Source organism: Triplophysa rosa, linkage group LG15 (assembly GCF_024868665.1).
Source record: "Triplophysa rosa linkage group LG15, Trosa_1v2, whole genome shotgun sequence".
Classification (NCBI taxonomy): Eukaryota; Metazoa; Chordata; class Actinopteri; order Cypriniformes; family Nemacheilidae; genus Triplophysa; species Triplophysa rosa.
The window spans coordinates 7,356,841-7,382,689 of NC_079904.1; the positions used below are offsets into that span (position 1 = coordinate 7,356,841).

Here is a 25,849-nt window from a genome sequence, read left to right on the forward strand (position 1 = left end):
CGCCGCACGAAAACTCGTTCCAGATAAGGATAAAATTACGTTTTCCACTGACGTTTATTTATTATTTTATTAGATGTGTTAATCTATTCGATTTTATATTACAGAAATATATATACAAGTACATATTAAACATTCTAACGAGTAACACTCAACAACAACAACAACAACAATAAGTTAAAGCATATTTATTAAGATCATGCTTTGTTAATTGAATAAAATACAGTATTTTTTACGTTTACTCCAAACGTTTGAGTGCAAATCTTACTGATTTCATATCAGCCAAAATCTTCAAATTCGGTGTTTTTCTCAAGATTTTTATTAGGCTACTTCATGTTGTCAAAATGCCCCCAAGCTGTATGAGGCCCGAGGCTGTTTGGGTAGACTTTTCCATGGCCAGAAACTTGGCCAGCTTCTGTGAAACATCTGGAGGTACGCAATGAGGAGATCTGTACTTGCTCAGAGTGGTACTCAGGTATGAAAGCAGCTCACAACCTGCCTCAAACTCTTGAAGTTTCCTTTTGTACTTTTCCCGAATATAGTCAGGGTTCTTGCTGTTAAATGCTGTGAGTGTGGATAGGTAGACAGTAAGTAAATCAGGTGTGGAAAAATACTTTCATACCTTATATTTGTAATAATAGCGTTCTATACCAAGCTTTTCATAAATAATGAAAGAAACGAACAAAAACGGCACCTTTCAGGTGAAAAGCCAGATGCAAAATAGCAGATCTCTTCACACTGAGGAAAGGAAACTTTGGCTTGAGTTTTCCTACTGCAGTCATGGCTTTGATGACAGATAATGCAACACTCTATGGAAACAAGGTTAAATGGTGGTTAAAGATGTTAAATGAATGTCACAAGATTGTGTGATGAATCTTCTAACCCAGATCTTTACCCAAAAGCCCATTTTAAAAGTTTTTTTTTATAAACAGAACCTTTTGTTAAGTGAAAAAAGGTAACAAACACCATGTTAATTGAATATAGGCTACTGTATATATGGCACAGCAGAATAAGAGACTTTGAGTATCAGTGCTCTCCTTACTTGTTCCAAATAGCCCTGGATCGGTAAAGATGTTAGTAAGACTGGATCTTCCAAAGGAGGTAGTTTATGTGGAAGTTTTAGATCCCAGTAAATCTGTGGTGACCTAAAAACAGTTCTGTTGTGAATTTTTTCAGCATAGTTTTGTCATATCACATGTGTCTACTATTATCAATGTTGCTTTTGATGATATTTAGTTATTAATGGTGGTTAAGTTAATTGATAACGTATAGAGGATCTATATTCATGCTTATGTATTTTGTATATACTGTAAACTCTTTGATCAGAGCCCTAAAGAGATTAATACATTAAAAATAGGTAGATCGAGTAAAAACTCAACAAGCTACACGCACAAAAACAACAAGCCAATTGTGATTCACAAACCTTTATTTGTTCCAAATTACTGGACTGACTACTTACCGGAGGAACTGCTCCTGTTTCTTCTCATTCTCAAAGATATAGATCCTATTTCTATATTCAACAGCGTACTCCAGATTTCCACGTACCAAAGCCTTATATCTACAGATGCAAAGAAAAACTTAGTAGTAAAAAAACTTAATTATAGACCTAAAAACTTAAGTCTAATAAACATTATCTTGCAAATAAAATAATTTATAGTATTAATGATCCAAATCATAGTCTTATATATATATACCTCTGTTGACCATCCAGATAAGTGACGGGGCAAAAACCCTTCATCTCCACTTGCTGAGGAAATCGTCTCTTCACCTGACCAGCACTCAGTTTTTGGGGGAGCAGTGCAGGAGAGGGCAGTGGGTGGGGGCAGCCAGGAGAAACAAACTCCTCTGGAGACTCTAAAAATTTCTTTCAAAAAACAAATTGAGAAGTAGTGAGTTATCTAAAGCCTGAAGTTCTATTGTATTTCCTATATCAGACACTTTACTTTACCTCTAGAAACTCTCTGCTGGCCATTTTGTAGAAGCGGCCCCTGAATTCTGCAGCTAATTCCAGAGAGGTATTATGGGAACAATCCACCAGATGGCGATGGAGAGCCAAGCTAACAGGGCAGTACTGCCCAAACTCTCCCAGCCGAGACTGCAGCTCTTGTGGGGTAATACACAGTCTGTGTATACTGGCTGCCTGGCCTGCAAGCAACACAATAGTCACTCCAAATTTCATGTCTAATAATGTATATATATATATATATATTACTTATATATTGCTTCTCTGGTTTTACACTTAGGTGTCATTTGCACGCTCTCACCTTTGTGAATCCGTTCCAGGTAAGCACGAATGTGTGCCATGCTAATGCCAACCTCATCTAAAACTTTCTCCCACACCCACCACTTGCTCTTGCGAGCATCAATGGGAATCCAGTTGTGATACTTCTGCTGGAGATACAGCCTGACCATCTCAGCCTCCCGCATGAAGCAAGAGTTGCGAACGTTTAGGATATGTGGGCGGTCGAGTGTTGGGTAAGACCTACCGGAAATAGAGAATTTTTGTATACTCACATAAAGTTTACACATTTTACATTGACAAAGCCATTAGGCAACTAGTATTACAGAAAGTACCAAACATTTGCAACTTTAGTGATGATGTTGCATTTTGTTTATATAGCTGTTTAAATCGTGAAGGTCTGACCTGTTGTTTTTCTCCCTGTCTTTCAGGCCTCTTCTCAGCACTTCCGCTGTGTCTACCTGGAGTTCAGTCACTAGCATAGGAATAATGCTGCAGGACTCCATCAGTTCAGCCTGTTGCTTGGTCACAGGGAAGCCGTCCAACACAAATCTGAGAGAACCAATCTAGTTACTGTGTTGCAGGTAGACTACTGTAAAACAGGCCTTTAAGGCATAGCCCTGTCATTTATGTTCACCCTCATGTCATTCAAAACTATTTTCAGTCTTCTGTGGAACACAAAAGAAAAAATGTCTCAGTGGTTTTGTGTCCATACAATGGAGGTCAATGGGGGCCGGTGTTGTTTGGTTACTAACATTCTTCAAAATATCTTCTGCAAAAGTTAGAAAAGTCTTTGAAATGACATGAGGGTGAGTACATGGTGAAATAATTGTCATTTTCTAAGCAGTTTTTCTTGTAGCAGTGTGCCTCACCCACGAGTGCTGCAGACCGGGCTCATCAAAGCCACTTCAAGGCACTGGATGGCTAGTTCATCAGGTACGGTCAGGCCCTGGTTCAAATGCTTCTGCACTTGATGACTCAGATCAGTTCTGCCGTGGTTTTTGAGCACCGTACGTATCGCATCCCCAATAGACAGCCGAGCTACACCAAACTTACTTTCAAACATCTGTGCCACTAGGTACACAGAAACAGAGAGATAAAGATGCTGTTAGTTACTTTTTCTGCAATCATAAACACTACAACTTATTAGATTGTTTATGCAATAGAATCCTTATAGTGGCTTGTATTTCATTTCCAGTGTTTGACAATGCGGGTTTGAAATCTGACCTGTGGTTTTGCCTGCTTTGGATGAGCCAGTGATGGCCAGTCTGATTGGCAGGAAAGGACTGGGTTTTGGTTGATGGAGGTATTTGATTGGATTGAGAATGAAGGTGTTGCGCGTCTCCATGGAGGCAAAGAAGTAGATGAACTGATGCAGGATGATGGGGAATGTGTTGGAAGAGCCCTGGGGAGGCTGGATAAAATCTCCCTCTGCGTACTACAAAACCATAACAGCAAAGTTTATCTCCCTGCTCTCTTGGGCTGATTTTGATTATGATTATGAACAAAATAATTGAAAGTATGTTGTAGATCAGTCTTACCCTAACAGGATCCCAGCACCCGAAGCCACTGGGATATTTGTAGGAACAGTATAGGAGTTTTCTAGCAAGACTGTAGCTGATTGGCTGGCACTTCAGAAATAGAGAGTCTCTATTCACCACCAGAGGTTTGACTCCCTGTAGAAGCTGGTACCTTACAATCCGAGGCAAGCGGCCTGTGTTTATATCCAGGCGAAGGATTTGGTTCTCTGTGAGAAATTCCTATATAAAATACATTAACAAATTATCAGCAGGATTTCTAAAATATAATTGTTTCCTTAGGAATTTCAGAAGATGATAACTTCTTAAAATGTGTTTCTAATATGATCTTTTAGGACAGATAAGCTTCCGTTACCATCATACTGGTGAGGTTGTTGTCATCCTTCTCAAACCTCTGACTGATCTCCATCTCTAGCCTCTCTTTTGCATTATCCTCTGTGTCCTCTTCTTCTGCCTCTTCTTCCTCAGGAGGAAACTCCTCCAGCAGCATGGCTTCAATCTCCTCCCATTCCTGCTCCTCTTCGTTCATCTCCTCTGCTTCTCCTTGACCCTCCTCATCCTCCTATGGAACAAAATCTTAAATCAGAACAGTTGAAGATTTACCAAATCAAGACAATAACTGTATGATCACTGACCTCATCTTTTGGATGCTTTAGGAGTCTTGAGCTGGGATCTTTGAGAGATCGCTCAGCCATAAGCTCAGCTCTTCTCTGGGTGATGGCCTTCTCCTGTGGTTGAACATAGTTCAGTGCATTTTTAATCAAAACGAAACATTTGTTTCAGCTCTTTTGTTTCCTGTCGGTCATTTTATTAGTTTGGATTTTGCAACCATCTGCGACCCAAAGTTGACGCTTAAGCCCATTGCACATTGAGTCCGAAATTTGCGTCCGAAATTTCCGCACGTTAAAAAATAAATACGACCTCATGTTGTGTCAATGACATTTACACACTGCCTCCGATATTTTCGTCCGTCATAAAAAAATTCGGACCGGGTTCGATTTTCTGCGTTTTCGCATCCGTATCAAGCATTTTGAGTGGCCTTTTTTAACAATTCAGAGACACCGTACAAACGAGAGCCAAATACGAAAAAACGCATACGAAAATTTCGGACTGTATGTGCAAAGACCTTTACCCTCAGCTCTCGCTGCAGCTTTGCAACCAAACGCAGCTGTTCTCGTCTGCAGTCTCGCCTCTCTCTCCAGCGCATGAGCCGTGCAGGCAGAAGACGCTGCACCACTTCAGCCACCTCTACTGACATCACTGCCACCACGTCTGGAAACAAGTGACGCTCCACCATGAAGGATACCTCTTCATGGTTTTGAGGAAATCCCTCCAGAATAAACCCTGTGGATCTTAGAGAATGATAGGAGTTGAAAGCTACGCACGCTAAGGTTGTGCAAATGTTTGGTGTGTGTCTCAGTGACCAGTTTGTTTACTTGTAGGGTTCTTGATCCCACCACTGTAATAAAACCATTTCCAGTATCTCTGGTGGGAGAGGATCTCCATACTGCAGGTATGCTTTTATGGTCTCTTCATCATGGGTCAATCCTGGATCTTCCTGCAAACATCAATTCATAACGTTACTTACCAAGAAATGATACAATACATTAAATAAAATCAAACTTCTTACTTATAGCCCCTTACCTTTATGTCAGCCTCATCAGATGCAATCTCATCATGTCCAGGCTTGTCTTCCGGGTCAGGAGGTGAGACTGTGCTCTGAGTTTCCAGCAGGGTCTTAATCTCCTCTTGACGTTCCTCAGGGGGTTCCGAATCATCCGCGTATGACACGCGTGTCTTGGTCTTTCGTAGGATTAGCTCCTGTAGCCGCTCTCTGAATTGGATGTGGAAGACACCCAGTTGCTTTGCAAGCCATTTCCCATGGGTGGTCTTACCCGAGCCCCTTACTCCTAGCATGAAGACGCGCAGCGCAGGTGGCTAGCGGCACACATGCAAGGGCATAAAAAGGTCAGAGGTTGGTTGTCTCACAACTTGTGTTTGTTTTAATCATTTGTCTTGGTAACATTCTAGTCATACCTTTAGTAGCTCTGTGTTTGATGTGTAGAGTTCAGGGTTCTGTATGAACTTGTCTTGTGCCTCTGTGCTGGAGAAATAATAGACTTTCTCTCTGTATTTGGCAGCATGTTCGTCTAGACACGGGCATAGGGTGCCCCTCTCTTTCAACACCACTGGACAAAAATGCTTAGTGTCTCCCAGCTGCCTCTTTAAGGTGAGCTCCACCTGAGACCATCGGATCACAAGAGTGTTACTCTAAGAGTCAATAAGAGGTTGTTTATGCGGAACACGTTCTTTCATCTGTGTGTGATTTTTCCCATTACAACAATAAGTGTACTTTAAGTTAATTCTAAAGTTCTAAGTTCAGGTATTGTTAACTATTCTTTGTGTAGTAAGTACTAGTATACTTGTGAGTGTACTACTTTACTTTTTACTGCTATTTACTGCTTGGGACTAAATTGGCAATTTTGTATATTACAAATTGTACAGTATAAAGACTTAAAGTATACTTTCAGATTTTTTAAAAATAAGTTAACTAATAGCACTAATAGCAATAAGTTAACTAATAACTTGATTAAACTTCTTTTTTGTAAGGGTATTTAATTGTTGATTAATTGTAGACACAAGTTAGACATTACAAACATGTTTTTATGCGAGTTAAAGTCAAATGACGTCAAACTGACATCTTCTTGCTAGATGACTTTTGTTTATTTTTAAAGGAGTCATATGACACGGCTAAAACGAATATTATTGTTTGTTTTAGATGTAATGCAATGTGTATACATGACTTAAGGTTAAAACACGCTGTATGTTCCACATACCGTGCTTGTTTGTATAAGATAAGTCAACAAGAAAGAAAATAGGTTATTTTTCTTTGTAATATAATTAAAGTGATAGTTCACCCAAAAATGAAAATTCTGTCATCATTTACTCACGCTCCTGTCATTTTAAACCTTTATGACTTTCTTTCGCAGAACACAAAATAAGATATTTTGAACAACTTTGGTAACCGAACAGCACTGGACCCCGTTCACTTCTATTGTATGGACACAAAAGCAGTGCAAGTCAACGGAGTCCAGTTGACAACATTTTTTTAAATATCTTCTTTTGTGTTCTGTGGAAGAAAGAAAGTCATACAGGTTTGAAGTGACAAAATGGTGAGTAAATGTTGACAGATTTTTCATTTCGGGGTGAACTATCACTTTAAAAATAAACATCCATTCTTTAAGCAAATGTTCTGACCTCAGATTCATCTTCTTCCCCTTCCTCAGCATAGTCTTGTTTCTCAGCCTGTTCCAATGCATTTATATTTTCTTCTTCATCTTCTAGGTCTACAGTAGACATCTTCATGGCTGTGTGTTTAAATGGCTCTGAGAAAGAGAGACAGATATACTAAATGAATGAGTGACCACTATTAAAAAAGAATGAACCACACAGACTTTACATACTCTTCATATGATGAATCATCTCTTGGAGGATGTTCTGAGAGGTTTTGTTAGTAATATCCAGTATTGCATAGTTGCAGGTGAGGGTATGTTCCATGTTTTCCCAATCTTTCAAAAACTGCTTAACTTGCAATCTAAAGGCATCCATCTCTGGACCTTCAGGAAAACCCTTTTCCCACACCATTGGCAGCACCACATCTGCACACACAGACACAAGTAGATATGTACACATACACTTCAAACGTCATAAAATTACAACTGGCCCTAAAGAAAAGGAAAAGCATGTGGATTTATTATAGACAATATAAGTCCAAACCGTCATCATGTAATGTAACTGAAGTTTGGCCTTCCTCATCAGACTTATCAGAAGTCTCTGTAAATACATACAAATACTCATCAAAACTTGCTTTTAATACACAATCACACAGTTTAAAACTACAAAGGGTGCCACACTAATATGTAGGAAGTCCTTTAATGTTTAATAAGAGTTTGTTTATTAGAGTTGGAGGCTGCAGTAGGAATGTAAAGGAAAAAACAATGATATCCAGGATTAATACCATCTAACTCCTCAGGTACAGTCTTGAGTTTGGACTGAGTGTCAGCGGGCTGTGAAACTTTCTTTGTGTCCTCAATGTGTATCCTGAAAAACATCACCACAATAACAATGCAATTCCACTGACACCTAATATGGATTATGTAAGCCACTTCCCTAAGTAACATTATGAGACCGCCAATGCCTTAATGCCTTATTTCTCTACAGGCTTACAATGTGTTTACTGAACCTGTGCCCTTTAATTGCCCCCAGACTCACTGTGTCTCATGACTGTCTTGTGATTTCTGCAGTTTACGTTCTTCTTGTAGACGAGTCAGCACAGCCCGATCAACCTCATCTTTGTTCTGCTCGTACATCCTGGTTAGGATTGTTATTCCTTGAATTAACAATAAGTGACCATTACAACCTAGTGGACATTGTGGCCTAAACAACCATCACTAGGTTCAGTAGTTGTCAAACAGACATGCGAGTAGATCTCTATCTAACCTTCCTCGTGATTGTCTTTTAGACAGAATATGACTTCAGGTGCTATAGCACCATGTATCTCCTCAATGGTGATCAGATGTGATCCGGAAGAATTGTCCAGTATCCAACCCCTTTCATGTTCAGCATCCTCATTTTCAGTGTCAATCTAAAAGCCCACAAGCAAGACGTTTACAGGTGGGCTACTCTAAACATCTAGGAAGTATGGGGAAGTGACATAATAATAGTTCCACCTCTCTTAAGAGCTTTTCCAGGGCCTCCAAATAAAGCTCTGGTGGAGCTGAGGTTAGAGATTGTTCTGCCTCCTTCATGGCTTCTTCCACAAGAGCTTGAACATCTGGGTGATCTTTTGTCACCTCTTTTCCTGTAGGAAACACATCGCCAAACTACTGTAGGCATATTTACCTCATAGTGCCCAGAAAAAAACATTCAATTCACAAAACTGTGTTGTTTGAAATATACAATTTGTTCACAATCACACTCCCCTGGATTACATTTTAACTTAAATGTACCTTTCTCACTGTCTTCACCAACTGGGTCTATATCTGCAATAAATAAGGTAAATGATACCAGTTAACAATATGCATAGTTGAACAAACTCACACTACTCAAATTTTCAATGGTGAATACACACTACTATATCAATACTAATGAAGGACAATGTGTGGTGTAAAGTCCATGTTAGCTGTAGGTTTCTCTCACCTGAGTATGTTTCATCAGACTTGCCCTCATCGGTTTTCACTTTGTCAAGATAAATGAAGAAATACCGTCTTTAGTATTAAGACAAAGTCAGACTAGTTTCTAATTCACTCAAATCTAAACAATGCAAAACAAACTATGAAGATCCCTCAGAATTTTTTTTTATCCAAGAGTGCTATTAGTATAGTTATTTTAACTTTATTTTCAGTCTACTTTTTATGTACGCCTTAGTAATATACTGTTATTAATTACACTTAAGTATATAACAAATTAATTACGGTACATTTGACATATACTTGTACTTAATCTTTAGTTATATTTACATTTACATTTATGCATTTGGCAGACGCTTTTATCCAAAGCGACTTATTTAGCGACATTTATTTCAAAGTAGTTTGAGATAAACTAAAAAAAATACAGTATATACTATACAAAATCATATAACGTAACATGTTCAGGTTTACGCAATAACAATATAATATATGATATAAAAATATGAACCTATAAGTATGGTTTTAAGTTCACTTAACGAAAAATTAGTTCATACTCAGTTTAAAAACTACTAAACTAGTAGTTTACTGAGTATACAGTACTTCCAATTGCGCTTTCATACACTAAGAAATGCGCTACAAGTTTGAAATGAGTAAACTATGAGTCCTAGTAGTTAACTAGTATACAGTAGTTGCGGTATAAAATAGTTCAAATTGACTAATGTTGCACTTAAATCATACTTAAAAGTATACTTGTATAAACTAAAAAGTGGACCAATTTCGTCCCAACTATTATTAATTATACTACTAATACACTTTCTACATAAAGTATACTTTACTTAAGTATAATCAATAAAATGAACTTGCAGTATACTGTAAGGGTTATTATTCTACTATTGCAACAACTGTTTTCCATTTTCGAGTTTTCACATTTGCATTTAGCCTGTTTTCTACCCTAAAGTATGTTTTCAGAATTTGCAAAATGCAAAAGCCATGGCTTTAAATATCAATACTATTCAAAAACAGGTTACCAACTCTCTATTTTTGCAGCTTTCTAACCTGATGTATGTGTAGCCTCAATCTCCATTCTGGCTCTGACCTGGTCCAGGGCTGCGAGTGTGGCATTGTGACGTGCTTTATCCAGCATATCACGTCTGAACATAGCCAGGGTTCGTTCCATCAATGCCTCTACATCCACCAACACAGCCCCATAATGCTTTGCTAGCAGAGCAGACATTGTGCTCTTTCCTGAACATGGTGGCCCGATCACAGACACCCTGAATGGCAGATGGGGCATGGGCGGCAGCAGGTAAAGTCGAGGGTTTGTCGTGAACTTCTGCAGAGCATCCTGAGACGACAAGATGTAGATCTTATCCATGAAGCTAATGGAAAGTATAATGTGACTTTCATTAATGGTCTCTCACATAATATCATAAATCAATCGAATGTTTTCACTAACCTAATGGAGAACTCAGGTCTGCCCTTGATGACCCTGCCTTCTTTTAGAGCCACGGGACAGGTGGAGGACCATCGACTCCTACGCCAGTTAAAGCCCGGTGCGACAATCTTACCAGAGGACAAGGTTCTTAACAGCTCCTCCTACAAGTGGCAGATAATAAGAGCATTGATACTTTCTCTGCCTTGATCAGTTCGTGTAAGAGACGTCTATGCTTATAATATCTGACCATTTCCATCTGATCTGCTAGCTCTGTTTCCTCCATCGTCATCAAACGCACGGGCATGGCTGCACATCTCACAGCCATGGACTCCAAACGATACGTCACTGACTATTCACAAACAATTCAAAAGGTTTGAGATCAATTTCAAGACGGTGTTGTATGTTAACAGGAATTATAGCCTTGACGGAGGTCACCCACTTCAAAGATCTCCTCTGGGTCCTTGTTTCCATCCAGCTCAATTAAGTATGGGGGATTATGCTCTGCCATGTAATCCTACACATCAAACAAACATACAGTAGGTATAAATGTCTGTTTCAGTCATAGCATGTCGGTTTACAATGAGTGTCCTCACCTCTAGAGGCCTGAGCATGATGTTCTTATAGAGCCTGATTCTGCTGTTGATGTTCTCTGGATCATTTTCTCTCACTCTCACTAGCTGTGTGATCATGTCTTTATCTAGCTCCATCTCTTCCATCTTAAACAAATACATGAACTTTAGTTTGTACTTATAGATGTAGCTTACTGTATGCACTATTACTAAAGTATTTTATATGCTTTTGGCGGATGCTTTAATCAAAACTGACTAATGGCAATAATGTACTGAACTCAATACATTTGTCTAATATAATCATACCTCTTCATCCAGATCTTCTGGTTCTTCATCTTCCTCTATGTTGATGCTTTTCCTGGGAGTTTCTTTCTTTACAGCGTTCAGCTTCTCAGTCTGGAACACACGACCTGTCTCAGGATGCTGACGCTCACCTGACAGCCTCTGGATCAGGTCTTTGTCTGCACACTACACACAGACATACAATACATTTGTTATTGACTTCGCATCGTATGAACGATTTTTTTTTGGCAATGAAATAACAGATTGGTATGAATTGTTTTAAGATATGAAATAGTAAAGGGCCACCTTAATGTTAATGATGAAGTCTGGTGGCATTTTGAGGTTTTTGATCAGGTCTATTTGCTCCGGTATCTTCACGTATTCCTCTGAGATTGATGGTAAACAGGCCAGGACATAACCTGCTCGACCACCATAGAAACAAGTTAATGTTACTAACAGGTTTCAAAACGAGACATGTAAACTCTAATAGTCGTACAGTAACCAAAGATTGTTTGAGGTTAGCGTTGTTAACAATGTTAACTTCGGTGAGCATTAAATACAATTGCTGGCATTTAAACCTTAAATCAGGTTAAGTTTAGGTTACAGTATGTTGATTTTGTCAAACTCTTACCGTAATGTTCTATATCAGGTGACTGAAGCCGGTCAACAATTAACTTCACCATCATCTCCTCTGGAACGGCTCTTCCTTCAGCCAGAATCTTTAAGAGCTGAAACAAAAATGTATTATTTGACACAGATAGGGCTGTTTACAGTGTATCAGTGTATTTAAAAGCATTGTCATTGTAAAATAAAAACAGCGACACACACCTCTATACCTTGTTCTGTTTTATCACTGATGTGGCTTTTGAGAATATCTGTATCTGAACAGGGTAAAACATTAAAACGTGTTCATCAGAAAGTTCACATTGAAAAATGGCAATGTCATATCAAAGACACCTGACCAAAGTTACCATCAATGAGGATACAATTCCAAGTCATTGCTAATTTCCGGGCAAGAGTAGATTTGCCAACACCCTATAAACCATACAAATAATCACACAATGAGGAAAAGCATTATGAATAGTTTAATTTTTTTATAGGTAAAAGTGCATGCTGGAAACCCACTGGTTTTCCAATGATGATGAAACATGTTGGTTTGGAAAGCAGAATCTCTCTCTCTGCTTCATCCTCGATGAGTTTATCAATTAAAGGGAAGGTGGGTGGATTGCATACAGTGGTCGACATTGTTGGACGATGCGATGCGTCTGTTACTGTAAAGCAGAGGGCAAAGCTGTTTGTTTACATCCAATAAACAACTTTGTTGTCCTACAAATCAAACTTCGAGTTCAGTGTAAAATCATCTGTAATAATTATCTATAGACAATTTATTACAGTTGTCCTAATTAACTTCAAATCTAAGTGTTTGGATGACGACGAACCTTCTAATTCTGTTTATTATATTAGCTCATTTGTGCAGAGCAGTGTTAGCCTACCACAACATCTACTGGTATCTGTAGAATTACAACAAATCAAATAATTTCTTACACTTTTAGTGCAAATAGACGTATGCGTCTATTTAACATAATAATTGTCTTTATTTGTTTGTTTTACTCACTTTAATACAAACTGCAGCAATAGTCTGTTGCCTCCATCTCGAGCGTAGCTTCATGTGTTCATTTGTCATGGCAACCACCACGACAACACAACAAGGCAGTATTTCAGAAACGTAGGTAAGATGAAAGTTTAAATATGTTTTTTATATATGTTTTTATGTTACCTATCTGTTAAAAATGCTGAATATGTTTATTCATTTTTATGGTAATTTCGGCAAATTCCTTTTTCTGCAAACCTGCTTTTTAAAACTTGATCATCTTAACCACCAGAGGTCAGTGTTTAGCAACATCCGTGGCTGGTTCTTACAATTTATTTATTTGAGTGTTTTTTGAAAGTGCATACACTCAAATTAAACTCGCAAACCATGAAACGAATAAAGAAATGGAAATTTAGTTTAGTGTTTGAATGGAAGTGATTTCAACGTCCCCTAAAATCAAGTCTAAACCTATGTTTATGTACAACGTAAGGACGAGTTAAAGAAAAATGTATTCAAATATAGACTAAATATAAACATTGTGTGGTTATATACAATAAAAATAAACAATTCCTTAAACTGGTTTAAATGGTGGGTTTTTCGAAATCAGCTTTCCCTGGTCTGCTCGATTGAAAAGATAGCAAGCCAAACCCTGGGGACATGATTCTGAAACAACAAACTGCTTCCTCGTTCCTCACATGCAAGAAGTGGGCGTATACTTGTATACCACCTCCTTATCATATTCAGTCTGAAAAAACGTTTGACTTAAATAAAACCTGATCTTTTCGATGTTTCGTATGAAACACATTTTAGGTGTGTTATATATTCCTCATTAATGGAAATATTATGCATTTTCACTATCAGTACTATCAAGAACTAGTACGTCATGTGCCTAGTGTCTGATCTACAGCTAGTTTGTGATCTTCTGCAGTGTCAGACTATACCTTATAAATCACAAACCGTGTCAGCTGTTTTCCATTCACACCGTACTACTGGAAGGCTGTGTTCAGTCAGAGAACACAAATCATAAAGAAAATCAAACACTGAAATAATAAAACTGAGAAAATGAAATATAGGCTATTGATCTGTGTAACTCTTTGCAGGTTTTTTTTTTTTCAATTTGCACCATCGAATAATCAAATGAAAAAAAAATTCACCATAGACATGTAGTTTTTCACATTTTATACCTTTTCTTAATATTTTTTTATTTGTGTGCTTACTATACTATACAATGTAGCCATACTGTTTGTCACGTAACACCCAACATGAAAACGATATTCTGGTCTAGAATAAGCCTACTCGTGCCATCAAAGAGGGATAAATGTAAAAATACATGTATGTAAGCGGCTAAATATACCCAGTTTAGCATGGAGTCGTATTTAGAGAGTGACGGTAGACTGGTTAAAGCGATGGCTTAGATAAGATCCCAAGAATTCCAGCGCCCGCAGGGGAGGGACACGCATTGCAACAAAGAAACACACATTCACTGGTGGCAGTGGCAATAAGGGACACCGTTCAGATGTGTTACTGACCCTCCCTCTGCTTCATTTACTCAGACAAATCACAGTCAAGAAGATCAATGGTGCGATTTCAGATCTTTACACGGAACGTGTTTTCCTCGTAACTTTGAACCGCAGCGGGAAAGACGGACTCGACTGCCTTCCTGAACGCGTAGGTCGCAACCTTTGATTCGCCGCGACGAGGAAGACGCCGTCATTTATTTAGCCACGACTTTGCGATATATGTATGTGCACGACTCTTTTGGCTTCTGAACAGCTCGTTCGTTTAGTTCCAGTGAATTTTGATGATGTGCCTGTAGCGTTGGGTTACGGGGCAGGTAGAGACAAGCTTGATTCGGATTGTTAAAGTTTGATCATCTCGGTTTGATGTCTACCGTGATTTGCCGCAATGTCAAGCGGAGCACGACAGAGATTAGAAACCCGGGTGAGAAAGTTGGAGTCGATGATCAAGGACCAGCGGTCACCGCTGAATCTGGAGAGTTTGCTGGTAAGGTTTTGACTTGTCACGTTTGTGAGATATTATACGAAGGTTTTTGTTAAACTAGAGGAAATGTATTTTAACACATACTCTGCTGAAAATAGCTATAGGAATAATCATATTTTGAATCCTGGATTTAATGGTTATAAAATAAATTGGTTTGGTTTCAAATGGAAATTATGTTTACCTGTATTCAAATTCTTCATATTGCCCTTGTGGCCAGGTGATCTTTAGAGTGGCAGTTCACCCCCCCCCCAAAATCTCATAATTTACTCACCCTCTTGTCATTTAAAACTTGTATGACTTTCTTTCTTCCTCAAAACACAAAATAAGATATTTTGAAAAATGTTGTCAACTGGCCCCCATTCACTTGCATTGGTTTTGTGTCCATACAATAGAAGTGAATGGGGGCTAGTGCTGTTCGGTGACCAACTTTCTTCGAAATATCTTCTTTTGTGTTCTGCAGAAGAAAGTAAGTCATAAAGGGTGAGTAAATGATGACAGAAATTTCATTTTTGGGTGAACTTTCACTTTAAATAAGCAATCATTAATTCCTTAAATAATACGATTTCTCAGATTCATTTATTTTAATAATCTTAATAAAAACATGCTTGATATTTAAAGGTCCTAAAAACAAACAGGTGGTACTGTGCAAAACAAAAGCACATTACTTGTTGATCATTTAAACAAATTAGTAGATGTTTGTTTCTGAGGTTTATGATGTTTCTGTATCTTATCATTTATCTGTGTTTTGTGAACACACCCTCCTCCACAGCAATTTGGTTGTATTTTGATTAACCTGTTGCTGCCCAAAATACAGCATGTTGTGTGTCTGTGCATTTGTGTATTGTCCCGGCCCAAAGCCCTAGGCTTCACTAATTACGAGTACACACCATTGGAGGACAGAAAGCGTCTTAAGGAATTCTAGAGATGTCATTTTGCTTCATCGGTTAAGGGTGAAATGTGAGGACCTGTCGAGCAAGCCTTACAGGGTGAAAGCGAATACAATTTGCTCTGCATGTTCCTATTGTGACTTTCCGTCAAAGACTGGAGTCACTTGCCGTATTACCCAGCATCCTCCTCTGCAAAATAAAAAAAAAACTCATTCCAGGAGGGCACTGCATATTTTAACAAGAGTGAAAATTTGGCACTCCCTGTGTTCTCCAGTTGTTTTTGTGACACAGCAATGTTCTTAAAATAGTCCAAAACGTATACCTATTATTAATTAGTCATTTTGCAGATGCTGTTATTCAAAGCAACTTAAATACACTTATTATAGGGATGGTGCACCTGGAACATCCGGGTTACTGCTTTGCTTTGGGCCCAGTCAGAAAAGTTCATAACTTTTTTGTTGTAGGGTTTTAACAGCATCCTTTAGCTGTCAGACATTTTAAGACGTATCCACTACACCACATCATGATGTGACTGTGTTCTATTGTTATTTCTATACAATAAACTGTTTTAGTTCAACACCATATACACTGTAAACCCGAATGTTCAAAGAAATTAAACAGTTTAAGTAGTGTAAACTTAATTTTATATAAAAAAATCCTAACTTAAATGTTTTGAGTTCCTGTAACTAATTCATACTTTTGAGTTAGTTTAACTTAATTTCAACAAGTTAATTCAAGATGATTTGTTGAGAATGAAATTCAGTTCCCAGCATGCTTTGCGTGAGACTGCATTAGGAAAGTAAATTTTGAAATGAAGTGTTATTTTATGAGTTTTTAGAAAGGAAAAAGCCTTGTTAATGATGAATGTTCAATTATCTTGGATATTTTGAAGAGTTTGTTGTATTTTTGACTTTTGGGGTTACCATCGTTCAGAAGAGTGGTGCTTATGCTTATGGTTGTGGGAGGTGCAATAGCAGTCGTGTGTGTTGCATCACTCTCTGTGAAGGCTGTTTGTTAATTGTTGACGCAGCTGAACTGTTTAGGTTGTCTTAAGACCTTTCATTTATTTAGCTGTAAATAAAAAAAGTTACTTTGCTAATTGTTCAAAATTAAAAGGAGTCAACAACAGTACAACAAACTCAAAACTTACTAGTTTTGCTTACTTAGAATTGGGAACATATGTAACTGATTACCTCAATTTTTTTGAGTTTTCCCAACTTATTCGGGTTTACAGTGTAATCAAAATGGGAGATTTACGTTACCTTTAAAGCCATGCTATTCTAGTCTTAAAAGAGAACATATTTCGTTTTTTTTCCACCTGGGACCATAGACATATATAATAACTAGATGCGGCATTGCCTGCTGGATCATACGTCAACGCTGCCACCATATTGGTCAGGGCAAAAGCCGACTATAAACACTTACAAGTGAATGCTGGAGCTGCGGTTTTCTGCATATATAACAGTTTCATTTCTAAACTAATTCCAATACTTTTATTTATACGTGGAGTACAGAAACGTTATGGCTCCAGTTAAAGATGGTTAGACTTGAAAAATGATTGTCATACGGAACTGTTAAAACCCAAGCTTGTCAAGCATTCATTTAGGCTTAATAATTGTGTACACATCGGTAATGTGATGTAATTTAAGGTAGATGAAATGCACATGATTAGAACACCGCTCGTTCACTTTAAAATCTTGGGAAAACCCGATAGCATATTAATCTTGGGTCTTATTACCATATTTCATACTATTTATAATGCACGACAGTGTTATTTACTATCTCTCATACATGTTTTACTGTTGTAATTGTTTTACCAGATGTATAAAAGAACATCTTTTATTTTTGAAATTGTATGAAATGATGACAGAAAAAGCTTTATTTTTTTTAGATATGTAAATTAAATCATTTTACCTTGGGTGTTTTGTTCGATGATTCAAATAAAACTCAAAAGCAATCTCAACATGATGTGTTTTATTCTCAACTAATACTTCCATGTGTGGTTATTTTATTCTGTTGCTTGTCCTGCATATATCCCTAACATATCACTGAACATGGTGCTATCTAGTGGATTATCCTGAATAACAGGCTCGGTGTATATTTCACAATCGTTGTCATAAGGAATTAATAAAAGCATGACTATAGAGATATTAAGTACCTAGGGACATGACACATTTGTACTCTACGTATATCGTAAACCATTGAAATGTGTTAAGAAATGTAAACGTGATTTTGCTTTTAATGCCGAAAAAGCTCAGCTCTCCCATTCACTTCTATGAGTTTAGTGGGCTTTTGCCCTACCTAATATGGCGGCGCCGTTGACGTATCGCAGCAGTGGAGCAGAGCGGCCAATGCAGTGTCTAGGTATTTATTATGTCTATGCCTGGGACAATTGACCAAAAACTATTTTTTTCTGTTCTGTTTTACTGTATAGACTTTTGCTTTTTGATTAAACTTGACACATGCTTACCACCAGATGCACTTTGAAATCTCTGGTGGAAAATTAAGTGGTTGCATTGCCGTCTTAACTGTTCCTCTGATGGAGAATGATAGCCATCTATGAACAAATGCTGGAGGTATATATATGGGTGATATATTTTTGGTGAGTGTGTGTGTGCGTCACACACCGACTATGGGAGGCCCAGGGAAAGACCTGACCAAATCCCTGCAGCTTCATTCCACAGCAGGTTTACATAGACACATTCACTCATCACCTCAACTGCTTAGCCATGCATTCTAAGTTGACTCTCAGTGACAGGGTTGAACGTATTCCTCATAGTAGCCTTTGATCTGTTAAGCCGGTGGATTACATCCTTTCTTTCATATTCATCCAATACAGTCACTACTGTTTTTAAGTATGTAGGTTCAGTTTTAATGCACTATCATGTTGAGTCTCATGTAGGGCTGCAACAACTAGTCGATAAAATCGATAATAATCGATAATGAAAATAGTTGTCAATAGTTGATTTCATTATCGATTAGTTGGTCTGTGACGTCACTTGCGAGCTGCGCAGTTATAAATCAAGCGCGTCGTCTTCCCTTTTAAAATTACAATTTTGTCTCTCCGTGCAGCCCGAGCTGCGCTGTTTTTAAGTCAGATATGTCTCTCCGTGCATGCGTCTCTCCGTGCGGCACAAGTTGCGTAGTTTTAAAGTCGTAAAAACGTTTAAAAACGTTTCTCTCCGTGCAGCGGGAGGTGCGCAGTTTTAAAGTCAGACGGGTCTCTCCGTGCAGCGCGAGGTGCGCATGCATCTCTTCAAGCCGCGCGGTTTTAAAGTTTAAAGGGGAGAGGTCTTTTAAATGACTAAATTAAATTAGTAAAACCCAATTTGTGGCTAAATACTCTGATTTGGGGGTTTATTTGATTCAGAGGTGGGAAGCAACGAAGTACATTTATTTGTACTGTACTTAAGTACACTTTTTGTAGTATAAGTATATATTTTTCTAAGTAGGCCTACTTTTTCACTGTACTTCACTACATTTGAATGACAAATATCTCACTTTTCATGCCACAAAAAAATTATGATTTCCTTGGCCAACCGTCCCCTCCCTCCCACGTTTGGGAGAGACTATTGTCAGTTCCTTCTAATATGACACACCTGAATCAACTCATCAGCCTTGGTGTGTTTATTAGGGAGTCATCCACAACATTTTGGGAGAAGGTTAATGAGTTCAGTTGTGTATACTTTTCCCATTTCTGATTTAGTTATAAGCAAAAGATCCAATTAGACGTTTTATCCGATAATCGGAAAAATAATCGGCTAACTAATCGATTATCAAAACAATCGTTAGTTGCAGCCCTAATCTCATGACTAATGATCTTTTTTTTTTAGAGTCACTATATTGGATATGTCAGAAACGTATTTACCTCTCTGTTGTTACCCAGGGAAATGTCATATAGGAAGGTTAGGTCACATCCTTCAATTGAGGAGAGAGATAGCTGGCTCCGGTCCACTAAGGAGTCATTACTTCCTTTGAGAAGTAAACCATATTGTCGTCTCACTCTCTGTACAAGAAAAACAGGATTCTTTCATTGTTGATTGTATGTGTATGTTTTTGTGCCCACATGAGAGATATGTGTTATAGAAGAACCTCTTGTGTGTTACGTGCACACCTATTAGTCAGATTAAAGGGTTTAATGAGAAGGATTCTTGTTCTTGTGACCCCTTTGGCAAATCAGCACGCTATTGACAGAGATAGCGTAAATGGGTGACGTATTTGACGTATATGAAAAAATTAACGGCAGCAATATTTAGCACATCACACAAGACCCATGAAATTTAAAAGATTTTTTACTGTCTCCCTTCTGGGAGAATGGACTAAAAATAATAATGACTCATCCAGCACAACATGTTTTTATCCAACCGGATGCTCACTAGACAAGAATGTCCCTCCCCCATTACCAACTTCATCATCGGGTGATCCTATTTGGGATTAGTTATCCGTCTTGTTTCATCTTCAGCACAACACCCATATTAACCTTTCCTGTGGTGCCATTAAGTGTATATGGAGGCTGGCATGGGCAGAGGGAAGTGTCTGGGTGGGGAATGTTAGGGGGATGGGTTCAGTCGTGTGGGGGCAGCTGGGTTGTGATGTATTATTAGATCTGCAGTGTCACTGTGTTTAACAAAGTGGATATGTATAGACACTTCCAAATTGATCAAGTTTTGGTTCAACATCATCTACTTCCTCAAGGCTCTAAATGAGAGCTACAGTATAGGGTCTTTAGTAGAGACCTAATCTCACTTTTGTCTTATATCTGATGTTAAAAGATATACAAAGCGTCTGTGAGTTTTAGTCCTGGCATTAAATGAGTTATTAAATATTTCTCAAGAGTGAGAAGTATTTATTGTTTGTTTGTCAAGAGATAAACCAGCGTAGCAACAGGAATCAGATATTGGTCATATAGGTCACACTATATATTTTTAATGTTTTCTCTCTGTCCCTTTTCAGGATTCAATAACTGCTCTCGCTCTTGATCTGAATCATCCTGCTCTGAGAAAGAACAAAAACATAGATGCCTTCTTAAACAGATGTGAGTGTGTCAGAAAACTGTTACTGTGTACCAGAAATATGAGACTGTTTGACATTGTATGTGTGTGTGATGATTTCTGTGAATTAACTCTTGTGAAAGTGACTTAAAGGGACAGTCCACCCAAAAAAGAAAATGCTGTCATGAATTACTCATCCTCAAGTTGTTCCAAACCTGTATACATTTCTTTGTTTGGTTGAACACAAAGTAAGATATTTGGAAAAATGTTTGCAAATTAAATTTCTGGGGCGCCATTGACTGCCACAGTAGAAAAAAAAAAATGTTTGTTGTTCTGTTAAACACAAAAGAAGATATTTAGAAGAATTTAGAAAAACAAGAAGGTTCTGGGGCACGTTCGACTTCCCCAGAAATCTCAGTTGCTAACATTCTTCTAAATATCTTTCGTTGTGTTTAACAAAACAAAGAAATGTATACAGGTTTGGAACAGCTTGAGGATGAGTAATTCATGACAGAATTTTCACTTTTGGATAGAGTCACCCAAAAATGAACATTCTGTTCTCATTTACTCACCTTCGAGTTGTTCCAAATCTGTATAAATGTCTTTGTTCTGATGAACACAGAAAGATATTCGGAAGAATGCTTATAACCAGACAGATGTTTCCCCCCATTGACTACCATAGTAGGAAAAAATACAATAGCAGTCAAATGTGCCCCAGAACTGTTTGCTGTCCTACATTCTTCAAATTGTCTACTTTTGTGTTCAACAGAACAAAAAAATTATAAAGTAATTTTTCCTACTATGGTAGTCAATGGGGGGCAAGATCTGTTTGTTATAAGCATTCTTCCCAATATAAATTTATACAGATTTGGAACAACTCGAAGGTGAGTAAATGATGACAGAATTTTCATTTTTAGGTGAAGTATCCCTTAATGCAGTACTGTATATATTTACATAACTTGATATTTTCGTGACAGGCTGTCTAATTTTTAATATATGCAAAATGGATGAATGCACATTAATGCAATAATGCTTCTTTGTCATATTCATGCATTTGTGTAATATCTGTATGCACTGTTGATGCACTTTAGATGAAAAGGCCGTTGGTGGCCTCAGGGAGTTACAGGTGAGGCTGGATGATTTTGACAGAGTCAAGCTGATTGGTCGTGGAGCCTTTGGCGCTGTTCAGCTGGTGAGTATGTATCTGGAGATAAATGTATTTGTGGTCCAGGTGAACCCTACGTTGTGAGCACCACAGAGTTTTACCAAAACTTGGTAAACCCCATGAGGAAAACAAAAAGGTTTTCTGTGAGGGTTGTGTTTGGGGGTAGGGTGAGGAAAGAGAATATACATTTTCTACAGTATAAGTCATTATGTGCATGTAAAGTCCTCATAAAACGTGCCACCCGACATGTGTGAGCATCTGCTATCTGTTTGTCCTCCGGAGAAGCCTATTGTCTGTGTGTGTAAATGCTTTTGAGGCTAGTACGCACATGTTCTGACTGCTGAACTTACATGGAACTGCACAGAGCCTGAGGCTTTGGTGTTTTTTTAACCAAATAAAACAAAGAGTCAGTTAGTAGTTTTAGCTGTGATAAACCGTTACTAATGAAAAACTGTATCTCACAGATGCACAGCTTGTCTTTGCAAAATGTACTTTTGTATGTAAGGGAAGTAGTTTTATTTGTTTTGTCCAATATTAAAGAGGTCTCAATGTTGAATTTCAAACCGATAAGCACAAACATGCTGAGGTCTGAGGAGGAATATTGCGGTAAAAATTCAAACGAGATTTGCAAATTCAGTATTTGCATTTCCTCATGCTCATCGATCACACACTCTCTGTTAGATGGATGAAGATCTTGTTGTATTTAAAGGGATAGTTCAGCCATAATTTACTCACCCTCTTGACATTTTTAACCTGTATGACTTTCTTTCTTCTGCAGAACACAAAAGAAGATATTTTGAAAAATGTTGAAAAAAAACGTTGGTCCCCATTGACTTGCATTGGTTTGTGTCCATGCAATAGAAGTCAAAACGGTTTTTGGTTACCAACATTCTTAAAAATATATTCTTTTTTTTTAGAAGGGAGAAAGTCATACAGGTTTAAAATGACAAAAGGTGAGTAAATGATGACAGGATTTTCATTTTGGGAAGAATATGGGAAAAGCAAAATTTCTGTTTACAGTTTGTTTAAAGTCAATCTTCAGTAAACAGCAGTTTAATATTTTTGCATCATATATATGGTTGGATGCTATTTGTAAATTGTTACATATGTATATGTTGTTGTAGCTGTTGGAGACCTGATGTATAATTCATTTATAGCTAAGTGTAGTCACTTGAAATATCGTGTTTAGTACATTGTACTGTATATCCCACACCCAACCATTATTCCCCATAACAATGGGAAACATTTAACAGTCTGCTCCGGGCTACAGTAATGGCTGATATGGATGTCTATGATGCTCATGTTCATAGGTACGACACAAGGGGTCTCAGCAGGTGTATGCCATGAAGCAGCTCAGCAAGTTTGAGATGGTCAAACGCTCAGACTCCGCCTTCTTCTGGGAGGAGCGTGACATAATGGCTTTCTCCAGAAGTCCGTGGATAGTGCAGGTAGGACTTCTATGAGCCTTTTTCACGGACACTAGGGGGCACACCCGGTTCAGCGTTAGTTGTGGAAATCTATTTCCGGCAGTATGTACACAAGTGCTATAGCAAAGAGAGACTAGACACTTAACCCAATCAACGAAAATGCAGAAGCATTCTAAAGCACGATATTAAACCTATGATGTTTCTGGAGTTGATTGTGCTTTATTAATATTGAAAATAAAACTTTAAACGCTGTTTGGAAAGAAACATCCCGGGTTTAAAATTGTGTACTGAATCTATGATTTTGGTTTTGAATTATGCTATTAAAAATTATTTTTTTTACCAGTTGTACAAAAGAGTTGATGATAACAAAAATTTAAATTTGAATTTGACCGAACTGTAAAATGGAAGCTTATTAAGTAATTGGTAATTGAATGGACCTTTTGGGATTAAACTTGAATTTAGGAATAGATGACATGAAAATTCTGGGACATAAAAGTTCAAATCCAGTGTAAACAAGATAACAATATAAACTTGATATTCACTATAGTTTTCTCTTTCCACCCAGCTGTGTTGTGCATTTCAAGATGAAAAGTACCTCTATCTGGTGATGGAGTTCATGCCTGGTGGAGATCTGGTGACTCTGACCAGTAACTATGACATCCCGGAGGAGTGGGCTCGCTTCTACACTGCAGAACTGGTGCTTGCACTGGACGCTATTCATTCTCTGGGCTTCATCCACAGAGACATCAAACCAGACAACATGCTGCTAGATCGCAACGGACACCTCAAACTGGCTGACTTTGGAACATGCATGAAGATGGACTCGGTGTGTCTGGGGCTGTGTGTCTGTGATAAGTGTGTTTGTGTCTAAACATGAATTTGGGGAAAATAGAGGAAATAGAGTAAGAACAATTACATCTGAATTATTATGTTTAATGTATGGTAGTATATTCTTATATTGGCATTAAGTATCATGAGACCCAAATTTCACATCACTTTTCTTAGTGAAGTATACTGTATACTTTTAATACACAAGTAATTGTTTGCTAATGGGGATGCAACCTTATAAATTCCCCAGACTTTCACAATTATGACAACTCTGCCATCTTGTGGAGAGATGATAAAGTGCAGCTTGTGGTCATTATAAGTTTGTTTACTGTATATACTGTATCTACATGCTAGTCTGGTATGGTCCGCTGTGACACTGCTGTTGGGACTCCTGATTACATTTCACCCGAAGTTCTGATGTCACAAGGAGGGACTGGTTACTATGGCCGTGAGTGTGACTGGTGGTCGGTGGGCGTTGTCATCTACGAGCTGCTAGTTGGTGAGAAGCACCAGTATGTGTGCTAGTATGCGTGCTCTCACTGTGTGTGCACGTGCGTGTCTTTGTGTGTGCGCGTACTTGTCTGTGTACGTGTGTGTGTGTGTGCGTGCGTGCGCGTCCGTGTGTGTGTCTGTGTATGTGTGTGTGTGTGTGTGTTAGTACGTGTGTATATTGTGTGTGTGGAGTGTTTTGTATGTGGGTATGTCTGTCTTCTTTGTTTTCACCTTTTTCTTGTTTTTGCAGGTACAACTTTAATTGTTTTGCTTATAGTCAATATGTCTTATGTACAGCTGCTTTGTAACAATGAAAATTGTAAAAAGCGCTATATAAATAAAGTTGAGTTGAGTTGAGTTGAGTAGAAGCACTATAACTTTTGTATCCTCTCGCTGTTCTCCCACTGTCTTCTCCATCCAATTTATTATTTTTTCTGTAAATGAGAACAGGTGACACACCGTTTTATGCCGAGTCCCTGGTGGGCACGTACGGAAAGATCATGGACCACAAAAACCGCTTAACCTTCCCAGATGACATTGAAATGTCAAAGGATGCCGAAGACCTCATACGTGCTTTTTTGACTGACAGGTGAGCAAGAGACATAAAGATCTTATACACGTTTATCACAAAAACACAAGAATTTCTTTCCAGTTATTCATTCGTGCACACACAACCTTTTCTCTCTGCCTCTCAGTTTCTCCCCCCTCTCACATTTGTGCATTCCTGATCAGATATCTGGAAAGCGGATTTCTGTTTGTTCTTCCGTTGCAAGCAAAACACATACAAACAGCCCTTCCGTTGCATTCTGACTGCTGGAATGTCCCACACGTGGCAGTCCAAAACTGCCCCCCTCTAAATCCACATGATAGGAATGGGAGGGGAACAAGTATTCTGTATTTTTGGGTCTTTCAGTTTGTATGTGTGTGTCGCTGCTGTTCCTAAAACTCAACCCTGCCGTTTTCTGTCAGCCACTCATTGTTGGATGTTTCGCTCACATACACACTTAGTGGATTAGTCACCGCAGTTGTGGTGCTCTGTTTGTTTTTGTGTTCGCTGACCAGTGTTTTATTATGTTCAGGGAGGTGAGGCTTGGTCGGACTCGAGTGGATGAGATAAAATGTCATCCCTTCTTCAAGAACGATCAGTGGACCTTCGACACCATACGAGACAGTAAGTATTCACTAATATTAGCTGAATAATATTAAGAGATGTGTTGG

At 38.3% G+C, this 25,849-nt stretch overlaps 2 protein-coding genes across 7 annotated transcripts in view; one reads left to right on the forward strand and one right to left on the reverse strand.

The window, feature by feature from the left end:
- On the reverse strand, nucleotides 1-17,736 carry ak9 (adenylate kinase 9). 2 transcript variants are annotated; one of them, XM_057352528.1, is made up of 38 exons: nucleotides 17,643-17,736; nucleotides 12,375-12,520; nucleotides 12,221-12,284; nucleotides 12,078-12,130; nucleotides 11,881-11,977; nucleotides 11,556-11,668; nucleotides 11,274-11,435; nucleotides 10,992-11,114; nucleotides 10,838-10,912; nucleotides 10,646-10,747; nucleotides 10,420-10,559; nucleotides 10,020-10,342; nucleotides 8,974-9,012; nucleotides 8,784-8,816; nucleotides 8,505-8,635; nucleotides 8,275-8,419; nucleotides 8,047-8,164; nucleotides 7,793-7,875; nucleotides 7,552-7,608; nucleotides 7,239-7,433; nucleotides 7,033-7,160; nucleotides 5,812-6,015; nucleotides 5,419-5,712; nucleotides 5,211-5,332; nucleotides 4,907-5,126; nucleotides 4,410-4,502; nucleotides 4,130-4,336; nucleotides 3,778-3,996; nucleotides 3,464-3,674; nucleotides 3,109-3,310; nucleotides 2,642-2,788; nucleotides 2,262-2,479; nucleotides 1,946-2,142; nucleotides 1,692-1,861; nucleotides 1,457-1,555; nucleotides 1,040-1,142; nucleotides 692-806; nucleotides 1-561 (listed from the first exon to the last, which is right to left on the reverse strand). In XM_057352528.1, the coding sequence occupies exons 2-38, from the start codon at nucleotides 12,492-12,494 to the stop codon at nucleotides 329-331; spliced, it is 5,355 nt and encodes a 1,784-aa protein (XP_057208511.1). In that variant the 5' UTR covers nucleotides 12,495-12,520; nucleotides 17,643-17,736; the 3' UTR covers nucleotides 1-328. The 2 variants fall into 2 exon arrangements, with proteins under 2 accessions (XP_057208511.1, XP_057208510.1); XM_057352527.1 differs by lacking the exon at nucleotides 17,643-17,736 and adding an exon at nucleotides 12,865-12,931.
- The window catches only part of LOC130565625 (rho-associated protein kinase 2-like), a 27,484-nt gene continuing 15,920 nt past the window's right edge, over nucleotides 14,286-25,849 (forward strand). For 3 of the 5 annotated variants that reach the window (XM_057352532.1, XM_057352529.1, XM_057352531.1), the window contains exons 1-8: nucleotides 14,286-14,844; nucleotides 20,682-20,763; nucleotides 21,811-21,911; nucleotides 23,195-23,332; nucleotides 23,877-24,137; nucleotides 24,494-24,638; nucleotides 25,082-25,220; nucleotides 25,711-25,802. In XM_057352532.1, the coding sequence (XP_057208515.1) occupies nucleotides 14,746-14,844; nucleotides 20,682-20,763; nucleotides 21,811-21,911; nucleotides 23,195-23,332; nucleotides 23,877-24,137; nucleotides 24,494-24,638; nucleotides 25,082-25,220; nucleotides 25,711-25,802 (1,057 nt within the window). In that variant the 5' untranslated portion in view covers nucleotides 14,286-14,745. The remainder of the gene's footprint in view (nucleotides 14,845-20,681; nucleotides 20,764-21,810; nucleotides 21,912-23,194; nucleotides 23,333-23,876; nucleotides 24,138-24,493; nucleotides 24,639-25,081; nucleotides 25,221-25,710; nucleotides 25,803-25,849) is intronic. The other 2 variants (XM_057352533.1, XM_057352534.1) reach the window with 1 other exon arrangement.